Source organism: Trifolium pratense, linkage group LG4, assembly GCF_020283565.1.
Source record: "Trifolium pratense cultivar HEN17-A07 linkage group LG4, ARS_RC_1.1, whole genome shotgun sequence".
Lineage (NCBI taxonomy): Eukaryota > Viridiplantae > Streptophyta > Magnoliopsida > Fabales > Fabaceae > Trifolium > Trifolium pratense.
Window position 1 is genome coordinate 10,421,451 of NC_060062.1, and position 15,088 is coordinate 10,436,538.

Below are 15,088 nucleotides of genomic sequence, written 5' to 3' on the forward strand. Positions count from 1 at the left end.
ATACCTTAAATAATATATTTTTTGGAAAAATAATAAAAGTTTTTCTTCTTTAGTGTTGATATATACTATATAAATCTTACCAAAAATAAAATACTATATAAATCAATATTAGTCTGCATAAGGCATTAATTTTGATGGGGTTTAATTAATACTATATAAAAGCATTACTATACCCTCCCTATTCATTGCGGGTTGGTTATTTGTCAGCACGGGTTTAGCTTACGATGTATTTGGAAGCCCTCGTCCAAACGAGTATTTTACAGAAAGCCGACAAGGAATTCCAATATTAGTCTCTGTATGATAATTATGCAGTCCAAGAGATGTGATGCTTCAAACGGCATTAATGGATCAGTTTAATGAAAATGGTGAGCCCTAGTTTTATTACTCTGCTTTCACACGGAATGAGACCGTTGTTTCCCGCCAATAACCAAATCCACACTTTAAATACCTCTCAAAGTCTCACCCTTTTCCACACACACACCTATTCATTTTCATCTCTCTCTCTCTCTCTCTCTCTCTCTCTCTCTCTCTCTCTCTCTCTCTCTCTCTCTCTCTCTCTCTCTCTCTCTCTCTCTCTCTCTCTCTCTCTCTCTCTCCTCCTTCCTCTAGTAACATTCAAAACAATGACAATGAAACAAAGCCCTAAACCAAACTCAAGCAAATCCTCATCCCCAATCAAAACACCTCATCGGTATCTAAAACCAGGAGCCCTAGCAAAACTAAGAGACTCAAAGATCACAGCAAGAAACACTTCTTCAAGAAGATTTCATGAAGACATATCTTTCTCTCAACTCTCACCAATAACACCTATAACACCAAATAATTCTCCTAACCAAAATGATCAGGAGAATATGGTTCCTTCCTTTGATTCACACGTCAGTTTCACCAACCGTCCTCACTGTCTTGCCAGGAAGAAACTCTTCGCAGTCACGCCTTCTTTTACTCCTCAAACAGACACATACCTGTTTTAGGTCTACGGTGTATCGGTTTAAGGTTTTGAAGTTGCTTGTTATTTTCAGTTTTGTTGAATTTCTTGTTACCTATATATTTTCATGAAGTGAAAAATATAGATCTTTGTATTAACGGAACAATTGATGTATGATGGTGAATTAATCAATTAATTGTGACCGTATTGAGAAATCAAATAATGATATCCATGTACAATCACGTGTCTAGATTGTGTTTTAATATCATATGCATGAGGTCAAATCTTTGTTATTTTTAATGGTGTTCTACAATCGTATCTTTTTGTTGATATCTCCATAATCCATGGTTCTTTATAAATCAAGAGATTAATTTTGATGGGGTTGTAGTTGATTTTTATATTTCTTTAGGGCATTTGTTAGTGTAGTATATTTATATGTGTTCCTGCTAGGTTATTTTATGAGATTTCACATACTTGAATTGTGAGAGAGTTAGGTAAACTTATTGAATTGCTTTTAATAAGAAGTCACGTACATTTGATAGGTATATAGCCATTAGCAACTTTTGTACAAGGTTCTACATTGATGGATTGTTGAAGCTTGGATAGTTGGGTTGAGGTTTAGGTTAAGGGTGGGGTAAGGGTGAGGATTTGTTTGTGTTAGGTCTAAGTTTTTGGATGCATGACCGGTTCGAGGCCTAATGCAAACTAAAACATTTAATAAATTTAATATGTTTATACAATTAACTGATACTTATGGCTTGTTTGACCCAGTTTTTTTTTAGAGCTTATGCAAACAATTTGTGTAATATAAATTAGGTTTTATGCTATTTTATAAGTTCACACTAGTGAAAATTGTAATTTTATAAGCTATTTTATCATAAACTAGCTTGACAAACTTATAATAATATATAAAAATTGCATAAGTTGTTTGCATAAGCTCTAAAAAAAGCTGGGCCAAACAAACTCTTAAACATAGCTAGCAAATGTTTTAGAAATATCTAACCAATTAATTTTGAGGCCTCTTATTTTTTAGGCACTGGGCAAAGTGTCGTGTTGCCCATACTCGGGATTGGCCCTGTTTGGATGGATGGTTGTTTGTGTGATTGAGGGTTTGGGTAGGGTCGTTGGTTTAGGTAGGGTTTAGTGTTGGGTTGTAGGTGTAAGATGTTTGGAGTTGGAGTTTGGTAGGGTGGTGTTTTGTGTGTTTGAGGTGACTTACGTTCATGGAAGTTTGAAAAATTGGGTTTTGGTTAGGCCTGAGATTGCTATGGTCATATAGCACAACATTATAGGGACGACATTGTGTTGAAATTTTGATCCCTTACGCTTTGGAATAGGCCTACGGTGTTGTAGCACAGGGCTACGTGTGGCCGTAGGCTGCTTCAGCGTTTTAATTTTTCTTGCCTTTCGTCTTGATTCATCTTTAATATGGATATGGATTAGTACTATCATCGTAAAATTAATTTTACATTGACATCCACGGATTGTCTTCAGTGTAGACAAAACCGTAGGAAATCGTATGGGCTAATCTTAGTGACAAATTGAATGAATAAGAATAAAAACGTTGTCTTTTATTTTATTTTTCTATTTCTTAACCCTCCTTTTTCATGTCTTCTACTTCATCTTCAATAGCAACTAACCTAGTGAACATCATCTTCCCTACATGCTGCTTGTTGACTTGTCGTGCTACACGTTGACATTGTTGTCATAAACTCGTTGCTTCATGGTGTCGTCGACTTAATTGATCATAATTGGGTGCCCCCTGTAGTTTATTTGTTGAGGACGTCGTCGTCGCCACTGCCAATCTCCTACACTATAATTTTACATATTTATGTACAAACACTAATACAATCTAATAACTCTTCCTCTCTTACACTTCTCCTACCAGTCGTCGCACAATCTAGCAAGGGTTGCTACTGACAGTCTGCCACCATTTCGAAACAACTGAGGTGTGCAAATTTGAGTTTCAGTGTTGCAGGCATATGTGAATTTTCTTCCGGGTTGAGATGGATTTGAGAAAAAAATGAAGAAGATCAAAAGAACATTTATTTTAGGTGTTTTTATTCTTATTCATTGATCTGTCATTAGAATGAAGAGTTGAAATTAGCCCACATTATTTCCTACAGTTTTGTCTCCACACAATTCTTTCCCATGTTGAATTGGAGTCATGTGACCTAATACAAAGTTGCTATTAGTTAACTTTGTAAAATTGGTTTACACATCTTCTTCCATTGAAATTGTGTTTAATTAGGAAAATTATTTTATTTAATCTATTTGATTCATAATCTTAATTTAATTTAATGTAGTAAATTTTATATAGTTACTATTATTATATCTTTTTGAATTAAATATGTTTTTAGTCTCTCAAAATATACCAACTTTTATTTGTGTAAAAATTGCTTCTAACTTTGATTCTCTAATTCTATGTTTTCAATTTTAGTCTTTTTTTTTATATATATACAAAAGTTCACCTAATATGTTTCAAAAAAATACTACGTAAGTGTTTTTTTTTTTTTGTTGTTAGAGGTCTGACTATAAAATTAAAAGAATATTTTTTTTGGAGAGCGCAAAAAACTGTATATGACCTCGAAACAAAACCACCTTACTTATAGAACACAATTAAGGTTAATTATATGTATTTCTATTTTATAAAACAGTTTCTGCTCAAAACTAGTCTAACTTGTTTCCATCCCATGGTCGAATCAGACCGCGTAATAAACACTTATATCTTATTCATTCTTTATTTTTCTGTGGTCAACACTTATATAACAACAAAAAAATTATGACTGATATACATTTTGAGATACTGAATCCATCCCACATTATTTAAAGCATATATAGTATGCTCCTATTCCTATAGAATTGTACAACATAAATGCTGCCAGTAGTCTTGGAGGACAGGACATGAATTTGGGAGCTTTTCAGAATGAATGAATGAATGAATTATTGCAAACTGCAAACATCAATCTGGATGCACTTCCTGCCCCACATGAAGCCAGGAATCACATTGTTGCTGCTCTCCATTAACAGATGCATATTTCAGCAGTATGCCAAACAAAATCTTTCCCTGATTCATTGTATAATTATATTAGACTCTTGATGCCTAAGATAAATTATTAATCAGATATAGATATATATATATATATATAAATAAATCTAACTATAAGACAATTTGTCCAACCTTTACTCTCCTGTATGATGCTAAAGTTGCCAATGGCTCCTTTGATTTTTGCACTTGCCCGGCATTTAGTGAACGGTTGATTACCTGGCATCGATTACATCCTCCTAGTGACTGGCGTATAAACATAGAATAGACTGACTTAGTAGGTGTAAGCATTAAAGGATGATAATAGAACTACCGATTGCTACGATAAATTATAGGGTTGTAAATATAATAAAAATCAGCATCCATGAATTCACTCCAAGTTATGCCATTATTCAACACAAATAGTAGAGTTCAAGTAAATATTAGTCAAAAGTTCCGTTAAACTACAATTGTGTCCACATCAAATGGCAAGATTCCAAAAAACGTGTTCTGTCAAATATTTAGAAGATTATTAGAACTTACTCTGAAATACTGATTTCCAATCCTAATATCTCTCCATCCATCTTCATCATAAGGCCTTCCTCCAGATACAACAAGGTTGGGACGAAATCTATTTGCGTTGACTTGTGTTTCTGTTCCACATATGCCCTTCTGAACATCTAGGAATAACATCAACTAGAGTTGTCAAATATTCAATATTCTGAAATTTGGGGTTGAAGACTAAGCGCAATGTAACTAATAAAGTTTGTGATACACAAGTGCTCATCAAGGGTACGGTTGAAAATGAAAGTTAAGTTTCTTAAAAAGAATTTCATGACATTCTATTTTTGCTTCATACACGAAAATCCCCATGGGGTAAATACAATTTGATCAAATCAATTAGCCATGCGATCCATTATGCATTATGAGCTAGATATGTAAAATTTGTCAAACACATTTTCCGTATCTTTAAGAACAAACATGACAAACAAAATTACGCAAATTATAGGGGATTGATCATTTGAGCCATACTACAAATCAAGCTTTGGCCTTTAGTTAATTTCTAAAGGGTACAAGAAGATACCTGAACATAATCTTTTGTTTAGGTCAGAAACACTTTCCTCCGATACAAGTAAAAATTGACCTTCGTTGGCAAAACTGACTGCACTATTTGTATCTTTACATGCAACTACATCATTGGTCCTATCCAACATAAACTCATGATTGGAACCAGAATATCGTAACAAAGTGCAAGGTCTTCCGATGGCTTCACTAAACCACACATTCGTCTCATTGCTGTAACTATATACCTTGTACCTAAGCAACAAAAAATAGATAATAATCTACATAAATAAATCCATGTAATAAATATCAAACTAAAACAGGGTGTGTAAAACAATACCGAATCTTCTTAAAGTTTAGCATTAGCAAATAAAAAAATAAACTATTGATCTGCATGTAATTTATTTAGTCAGATTTCATTAGTGTACCCTGTGTATGTACCAAATTAATGAAAATCACCCTTAATACATAAGAACATATTTATAACAAAAAATATAAATTAATAATGCAAAAATAGACATTCAACCCAAATGTTGTGCGGATTCCTTGATATAAACGTTTGTGGTAAATTTTGTAAATTTAATTATTGAACTTTATTGGAAGTGTATGTTTAAGGTGCAAAATATGATATACCTCTGGCCCTGCAGTTCAATGTCCTGTATAGCACTATCATAAGAATCTAGCTGAAGCCTGATTTGCAATTTTTCTTTACAATGTGGAGACTCTATGAACAACATTCCCTGACTGAGGTCAATAAAGGAGCTTATCAAACCCATTTCAGGAACCTACAAAATTAAGATCAAATAAATCCAAACTTTACAATCAAGCATCATTTCTGAAAAGTGAAAGATGAAAAAAAAAATACAGAATGAATGATAGATAAGCTCGTCTGGAATCTGATCATTGAAGACAAGTGAAGGAAGCAAAGGTAAGAATATTAGTGTAACGCCTAAAAGAAATCCGAGAGAAGCAAGACTTGGAACTGAATATTCTGATTTACTTATTTGTATAAAACTGATCTAACTGTACAAAACTGAACTGAGCTAACAGCTACAGTCAGCATGACAACATTCGGAGAATTGCACTCAATCTGACAAATACTAAATGCCCCACTAAAACGCGAGGAGGTATGAGAAAATGAGACTTATCAAAAAACCTCGAGTTTGTTCCCTAATATAAATTAATTATTCTGAAGTATGGTTCAGTGAAAAGATTAATCTGAGAAACTATAATATATCAAAAACTGGTCCTAGAAGATAAACTAAGATATTCGAACATAATGAATCTAGTAATTATCATGACTACTAGTACGGCCCGACACCCGAACAAACCGAAGATGTAGATGGTCGGAATTGGGTCCAAATTAAATGGTTGCGGTATGTACAACTATAAGAGTTGGTATTTGGTCTTTTTACCATCATTAGAAGAACACAAACCATTTTAAAATATTTATTCTTTCTCATTCTTCGTTATCTAAAATCCTATAATTTCAATAGATACAAATTCATCTCCACTTAATCAAAAATAAATAAAAGAAAATAAAAATGACTCTTCACATAAATTAAACCAAACTGTACACTACAGCTGACCATAAAAGAAGTACAGTTCCTGAAATCTGGACCTATCAGCAGATGGTCTAAATAAAGAACTCATGCATCATAAAATGGATTACCCTTTTCAGTGTAAGAATTTCACCACTCAGGCTTTTGAGAATCCATTCACGATCATGTTTCAGGCTTCCTAAAAATTTAAAGAACCAATTTTCATTAAAATCTCAAAGATAAAACTACAGAGAAAAGGACGAGTTTCATTTTTGTGAAAAATAAAAATAATAAAAAGTGAATTATAGGATAAAAGCCCAGTCCAAATGAATTAGGACTATCAACGCTAATAGTATAAATAAAATATTTTACCAAACAATCAGTAATGTAAACAGGATCCCAATTCAAAGCATTTCATTGCAGTTATTTTGAAGAACGAAATTCAGAACATAGGGAACATCGACAATCCTTTACTGAAAAACTAGAGGAAAAAAGTTTCTTTTGGATGTTTGCGAACTTTAACTAATAATAACACATAGAATAAATACAATAAATGTTAATTGATATCATTGTTAATTCTAATAAAAAAAAAAATATTAGGATTTGATAGTAACACTACTTGTCAAGCTAAATCTTAATAAGCTTTAAGTTTGTTACAGCGGGTGGATGTAATGTACAGAAAATAGAAAATCAGAACAAAAAGCAGAAATTATATTATTACCATTGATGCTAAGAGGCCAACTTCTTGCACTGAAACCTCCACAGGATTTTATTGGATATAGAGTAATTGATTTGAGATAATAACAGGTATCTAGGAAACCACTCACGCCTGCATGTAAATAACTGGTTAATGTTCCAGACTGAAAAATGTAAAGCAAGCCTACTATGTAGTTTGAGTTAAAAACATGCATATTATATAAGCAATCTGGATTTCAATTCATTAAGTATGAAAGATATATTAATGTTTGAAAAAGGGAGTGAACCTTTCAATTGTTTCCCGTTGTCAACGTGATTTTGAGGTGACACGAAGGAACTCGTTACAAAATCAACCAATTTCTGCAAAAAAAAAAAAAAAAAATGGGAAAAGGATAACCAAAATCTGGAGAAATGAAACGTAATCCAACATTGACACACCAAGCAATAACCAAAATATAATTAGCAATTGGCAATAACATAGTCTCTGGTACTTTGTTTTAACTCAATATGTTGTGCATTTTCCATATTGATGGTTAAAAAGTTTAGCAAAAATGCAAATGATTTGAAGAATATAAACCTTGGCATCTTCATATGTTGACATGTAGCCAAAGGATACTCTTACAGCACCAACAGGTTTTCCGTTAATGATATCACGGTCATCCCAACAAACGTGGCCAGCCTGAATAAAGAAAAATTGTTAGAATTTTTTAATACTAGCATGTAGATACTAAGATAAACCAATCATAGTCAATTTTAGCAAACAAACGAAGACAGTAGCAACACCTCGGTATTTGAAATGAGATCCGTATGAGACAAGCCAAGATATTTAGCACATGCACCTGGATTGCAGAAGCATCCTGTCTAAACCGATGGTAAGTGAAGTTATATAAACAGCATTCAATCAATAACTAATGCAAAAGCATAGAAAAGGTACAAATGAACATTTATATACCCTTAGCTGAATTCCTGAAAGAGATGCCAGCTTTTCCATTTCACGGTATCCATACCAAGAACCATCTGACCTTTTCAAGTTGAATGAAACTATCGGACCCATTTCGTGATACGTTTCCTGGATGAATATAAAACAATATTAATCGGGTTCCAATTTCTTAAAGAGGATGATAAATAAACTTCGGAAATATATGAAACTGCGAGAGTGATCTTGGTTTTTATGTGTCGAGGCAGAAGGCACAGTTTGTACAGGAACAATAACTAGTTCATATTAAACCTTAAATTAGACATCAACCAGATCTTGCACTGTGCACAGACTAACCATTGAATTATGAGGTCCGTAGAGGATGCAGACACTAGATCCATTGCCATGCCTTAGGGCCAAAAGTGTTTTCCTCGTATACAGGGCAAGAGATGTTGTATGTCTACAAGGCAACAATTTTTGCAAGCTTTAAAACATAAAAATTCAGAGACAATAACGGTGAAACAATTTTAAGTAAAACATACAAGTTACATCCGCTTTTAGTGGAACTATGTTAAATTCTGCATACCTTGATATTGCTGATACAGTTAGAGAATTCAGTATTTTGAAGCCACGGTGGAGAGATGCTATGCTCAAGAATGAAGCAGTTCCATCTTCAAAGAGTTCCTCAATACCTTCCCTTCTTTTAATGAAATCAATGTCGGCAATTGATGCAGCAACCGTTCCTGACATAGGGACCGACCAATCAAACAAAAAGTGTAAACCACAAAAAGGAAAGTAACCACTAAGCCACAAACCTCCACTAAAATAAGACTTCTTCAGTAACTTGGCAGCATCTGCAATGTAAAGAATCAAGAGGATAATCAATAAGAGACAAACTTTAAAACAAGTCAAATTAATACCAAATGTATAGGATGATAACTAAACTTCATTTGAATTCAAAACTAAGGCGATAAGGATTTTGTTAGGCAGAATTTTGGTAAAACTGCATGTAATTTTCAAATTACTAGGAAATATAGAATTATTCTAATATGAACAGAGAACAAAATATGAAAATTTTCCTGATCAGTAACAATGTTCCTGCGAGATATTGCTTGCCTACGAATGTGTTCATATAAAATCGCTTCATTTTTTAGTTGAAAAAAACATTTCAATAAGCAAGAAAAGCAAAGCATAAAAACAAAAGATAAGGCATCCTCACAATGTGTGTATCCACGAGATACAAGTTCCACTATAAAATCAAGACCACAAGATATGATGTACAAACATATTTCGCATGACAGGGTTACTTATAGTCTATTAGCCACACATATTCATCACGTGACATTAAAGAAACATAGACGACATTCTTGTACTTAAATGTCATAGAAAATGATAATAAGATAACAAATGAAAATCAAACACTTTTAGGAAGAAAAATATTAAATCATGAGTACAGTACAAAATCAGGATCTGTTTCTCACAAACCAGTAGCTTACCATTTCGAACAATGAGAGCTCCAAGCCCAGTTGGATATCCAAACAGCTAAGAAAATGCAAACGACAAAACATCAAATTTTGAAGTAATCCTTGATCAAAACAAAATCTACACATAAACCTTATATACCTTGTAAAATGAGAGTGCGACAAAATCTACAGGATACTTCGACAAATCAGGTGGCATGGTAGCAGATCCTTTTGCAGCATCAATCAAGACTAACCATCGCCCATTTCTTATGAATAAAAAAATGCAAATAAGCAATCATTGATGCTTTAGATAACTGAAGCTCTCTCTCTCTCTGTCTCTACATGTGTGTGTGTGTGTGTGTGTGTGCGCGTGCGCTAGCATTCATTAAAATTAGTCTAGATGATCTAAATCACTTGACACAATATTTATTCAATAAAAAATATTTGGAATTATAAATTATAAATTATTCTTCTAAGTTAATGTCATATCACCCAACCAACAAGAATCTAATTCTGCGACTTATCATCCCTCTTCTAGTAATCACCACAAGCAGATGTACTAGATATAGGTTAAGAGATTGTAAAGTTACATTGTAAAGCTATTGGGATACCCATTGAACGAAACCATAAAATGGGAAATAATAGTAATAGTCCCAATGTAGAGAGCTCAATATCAAAGGATCATGCGGAACTTGTGTACCCCAAGACAAATCTGATTAGCCACGGTGTATATGTTAAAATCAATGTAACAAAAAGCTCTGCTTATTTAATAATTAATGTCTGCGATATGATGGGCTCTAGTAGCAAATAGTCGAACGTGCCTAAGTTGTGACATTTTTAGGTTACTTGGACAAAATGGATACACATAAAGAGTTAATAAGACAAATGGTTTAGTAAATTACTTGCAAACTGAAGTTCCCAAAATCCTGCTCGGGTCCTCCTTGATAATCGTCGCCAAGTCAAGGTCGAACCTCAACCCAGAGAAATTGCACTCTGAGGGAAAGGCAAACAAATTATACACATCACCTGCATGGAACAAACAGATATAAGACAGTAAATCTAAAGCCCAGGAGGCAGGAGCATACCCTGACTCTAAACATTACCCATTGTCTCTCCCTCCAGCAATCCAGCCGCTTTTCTCCTTTGTACTTGGTGCGGTGATATCTTCGTAGAAAAGTTTTCACCTTCTATTCTAGGATTTACATCTTCAATATCTACTGCAATGGCTGCAGCTCCTTGATCAAGAGCATATCTAATACTAGTTAGGGAGGTGCAAAGACTAGAGTGGGGGGGGGCACATGGAAGAGCTTATTTGAATCAGCTTATTTGGGTATACACAGCGTTTAAATTCATTTCCTGTTCGACTATAGAAACAGATTATACATACGCTCTCATATGATAAGCTTTTATTGAGTTAGTATTCAATTAAACTGTCCACCAGACGCTTTCTTAGTAACCAACTAACAAAGCAAAGTAATCACAACAGATGGTAACACATTCAGATTTATCAGAAAGTGACAAGAACGTTTTAATAAAGTAATGCTTTCTAGAAAGAGAAATTATATTCAATAAATAAACAAAGGAGATAAGCCGAAACATGAGATTGTAATAAATCACTATAAAAAATAACATAAAAATAGTTGGGTTCTAGAGTCCAGCTGAGCAGAAAAATGGTATCAAAAGGAAAGAAAATTGAATTAGAGTCACATCAGAGCGAAAAATATCTGTCAATGATATCTCTTTACCCGATGCCAAGACTCATCCCAATTCACTTAATATAACGGCATTGTATCATCACAGTAATATATTGAATAAAACTAGTATGGCATCTCATTTCTTGGGGAGGATACTCTCTTATACCAAGAACACTGTTATGATTCTCCATTGTATACATAAAATTACTGTTACAACTCCATGGAAAAGACTCTCCAACCAGTTTCAACGCTGCTGTTGCCCCCGAGGTAAATATACATTTGTAGTCTTTGGGAGAAGCATTGCAGTAGTCAAGGACCTGTAGGACTGATAGTGTCATAATCTGTGCAACTTGTAGACTTTTCTAGAAAACGTACCAAAAAGTACAAAAGACTCGAAGAGGAGCACCGACAGCATTTTCCTATTGACCCACCCATGTTATCAAATCAAAACAAGGTAAACCCCATACAAGGTATGGCATCCAACAAACTAGACAAATCACCCATGGAAATTTAGTACTCCTTCCAATACCATAGCATGGACATGGAATAACAAATGTTCACAAAAAAATTGATAGAAACATTTTTCTAGCTAAAGATCTCAACAAAAATATCTAATTTCAAGTATCATTATCAAGGCAATTGACATGTTTAAATAATTACATTAAGCATGTACCTGCTGGCGGGCATCCCTCACAATCTCGAGAGTTGCAGAACTGGAATCACTCTGGCTATCTAGTATTATGATTAAGGAATTTCACTTCATAAAATCAGTGTCAACTACCAATTAAACAAACTCACCCTGCATTAAGTATTAAAAAAATTCTTTAACTTCTTATACTGAATCCAGAAACACTGTGGTTCTGATTGGATTAGCTGTTTCGGCACTACCACCACTACTTTGAAGATGTATAGCAAAAAGATGAGAAGTAGAATTCCAATAATAATGCTAATTTGATATCATTGGAACCCTACCTCGTTATCTTTATCATAGTTTGTACATCTACTATATAAACATATATTTAGGCCATGTCCAAGCCGATGTGGGACTTCTTATCGATCAATAAATGATGTAAACAAAGGATACGAGGATTTCCATAAACGTTATTGGTAAGATCCTTGAAAACTGATTCCATTTGCAGCTCAGAGTATAAAGTAGCACCGGCATGATCCAAGTAAACAAGATCTGTATATAAAAAATAAGACAATGAAAATAAAAACATAAGGAATTTTCTTCTTCTGATTTTCCTAACTTGTGAAATATATAAAAAATGAAGTAGAAAGAACCTTGTAATCTATTGAATTCAGTAGCACGAATTTGATCAATAGTTTTGGGGGCGTTAGGATAACCGTAGTGTTCACCGAATTGTTGCAGAAATTGTTCCTTGGCGGTGGCCATAGAGAAAGAAGATTGATTGGAAAGAGGAATAAAACAAATAAAATAAAAATGAGATTTCAAAAAGGTAAAATTGAAGCAAGTAAATAACACATGCGGAAAAGTTGTTACTACTATCACTACTAGCAAAGTAGTTCAAACTTGACCACGTTTTGAATTTGCCCGATACTTTGATGAAAAAACAATTTTTTTTTTTTGTTTTATGAATTTCTTTTTGATGTGTGAGACATTAAACTTAAATGGATAATGAAATATTCGAAGATATTATTTAGAAGAATTTGATTTTGATCTTTAATGGAAATCATTTATGTACCATTAAAAAATCTTTGAACTTTAGTGAAAATCATTTTTGTATCGGGGTCACTTTTCATGATAACCGGTCAAACTAATTTGATGTACCATTAAAAAACTCTCCAAATAAATTGATTTATCCATATTTATGCAAAAGCACCCTCCGCCACAAAACATTCTACCGTTCTCAACCTTTAACATCATTTGTCTAACAACACTGCATTAACTCTTTGATACGCCTAACTTCAAGACCCCCTCCTATAATCTATACACACCTTATCTTAATGAATCTTATAAAATTCATTGTTACTCCCAAAATAAAAAATTCATTTGAGAAAGATACATGTCGAAGCGTTGAAAAAATTAAAAAAATAAAATAAACCAGAAGCGACGACAAGACACCTTTCAGAAAGACAAGATGAGTATTTGCATGATTAAAAATTATTAAATATTTGATTTGTAGAGAAATCAACATAACAAATATATGTTTGATTTGGTAGTTTTTTTTTTTTTTACAATAGAGAAAAGCTAACAAAACAAAAATCAAAAGAAAAGCTACCTCCTAACAAAAGCAACTCCCATTGCATCACCAAGGAGGAGACTAGATAGCTCGGCAGGAGGAACTTCAAACTTCACAAGAGGGCAAACAGAGATAGCTCCCATCTTGGCCAAAATATCAGCGCACGCATTGCCCTCTCGGAGCGTATGATCAACAACAATATTCCAATCTCTATCTAGCAACTGACGGATGCTAATAATTTCATTCGCAAACTGATGGTAAGGAGAAACACCAGATTTAACAAGAGCAACAGTGTGCAAGGAGTCAGAGAAGCAAATGACATTCCTAAACCCCTTATCCCAACATAATTCTAAGCCATGTAGCAAGGCCGTTATCTCTGCATACAGAATACTTGCATGTATTGCAACACCATAAAAGCCGCCGAGGAAAGTCTCATCGTTGTTGCGGATAAGCCCCCTGAAGCCAGCAGATTGCGGTGATCCCAACAGACTTCCATCCACATTCAGACAAACATTACCCTCAGACGGAGGGGACCATGCCACAAGGTTCTGGGACGACACTTGAGCGGTGTCCTGTAAATGATTATCAAAAGCCACCGAGTAGGAGTGCAACATAATATGAATTTTAGCAACACTCGACTGCACACTAGCTCTATTATTATTGAAAATGAGGTCGTTCCGATCACACCAAACAACCCACATGACAATAAAGATAATGTTACCATGTGTTGCACCAAACTTTCTACACCAGTAAAACAAGTCAATACCATGTGTGGACGAAGGGATATTTTCCAACCCACACGGTGTGGAATTAAATTGTGATGGAGAGACAATCAAACCCTAATTTGTGAGTTATGATATTGAAAAGAAGAAAGGGAGAATTTGAAATTTCTAGCTCTGCAATACGTGAAAGGCGGAATGAAAGGGACACTCGCTTCTTTTCTTTAGTTTCGACCATATTTTGTTTGTTTGTCATCCTTAAGGGCTTATTGGACTGGGTTGGGTAACAAAGGGAAAGACTAATTCATCCTTAATAAAGAAAGACTTCAGATTATGAATTTATGATGAAATTTAGGCAAAAATATGTATGTTGGTGTAATTTAATTTAAATGAAAGACTATATATTAAATGAATTGGTAACAAAGTTGACCCTTTAAACCTTGAGATTTACTTTTGTCACCCTAATAAAATAAGCTCTCTAATTAAATAATTTGATATCTATATATATAAATCCTAGATAGTTGTGGAATTGCCTATCTAAACCCTAATCCACAAACCAATGAAAATTTTTCATTTAGCCACATCATCCACTTACATCCATTTAATGTGGGGTACTAAATGTAATTATTATTATTATTATTATTACTATTTTGTTGTTGTTGATGTTATTATTATAATTTTCATAATACTTATTGTTTCAATTTATACGAATGATTTTTCAACATTATAATATAAAATACCGCATAACACCCGTGGATCGCACGGGTGCGGGACTAGTTAAACTAAATGATTGAGTATAAGTAGTTAATGAATTTCGGTTAAGAACGAATCATCCGGAAGAAT

The 15,088-nt window shown here is 33.8% G+C and overlaps 1 protein-coding gene across 3 annotated transcripts; it reads right to left on the reverse strand.

The window, feature by feature from the left end:
* Window positions 1–3,532: 3,532 nt before the first annotated feature.
* Window positions 3,533–12,821, reverse strand: LOC123921137 (molybdenum cofactor sulfurase). Of its 3 annotated transcripts, XM_045973551.1 has the most exons (22): window positions 12,607–12,815; window positions 12,407–12,505; window positions 11,996–12,054; window positions 11,479–11,639; window positions 10,732–10,880; window positions 10,531–10,654; window positions 9,789–9,894; window positions 9,662–9,707; window positions 8,981–9,019; window positions 8,752–8,908; window positions 8,523–8,625; window positions 8,202–8,318; window positions 8,033–8,110; window positions 7,827–7,928; window positions 7,537–7,609; window positions 7,275–7,382; window positions 6,685–6,752; window positions 5,646–5,797; window positions 5,035–5,267; window positions 4,494–4,630; window positions 4,107–4,217; window positions 3,533–3,992 (listed from the first exon to the last, which is right to left on the reverse strand). In XM_045973551.1, exons 1-22 carry the CDS (start codon window positions 12,716–12,718, stop codon window positions 3,888–3,890), a joined length of 2,439 nt encoding a protein of 812 aa, XP_045829507.1. In that variant the 5' UTR covers window positions 12,719–12,815; the 3' UTR covers window positions 3,533–3,887. The 3 variants fall into 3 exon arrangements, 2 of the variants coding, with proteins under 2 accessions (XP_045829507.1, XP_045829506.1); XM_045973550.1 differs by having other exon boundaries at window positions 3,549–3,992; window positions 8,752–9,019; window positions 12,607–12,817; XR_006813966.1 differs by lacking the exon at window positions 3,533–3,992 and having other exon boundaries at window positions 4,106–4,217; window positions 4,494–4,646; window positions 12,607–12,821.
* Between the last annotated feature and the right edge of the window lie 2,267 nt (window positions 12,822–15,088).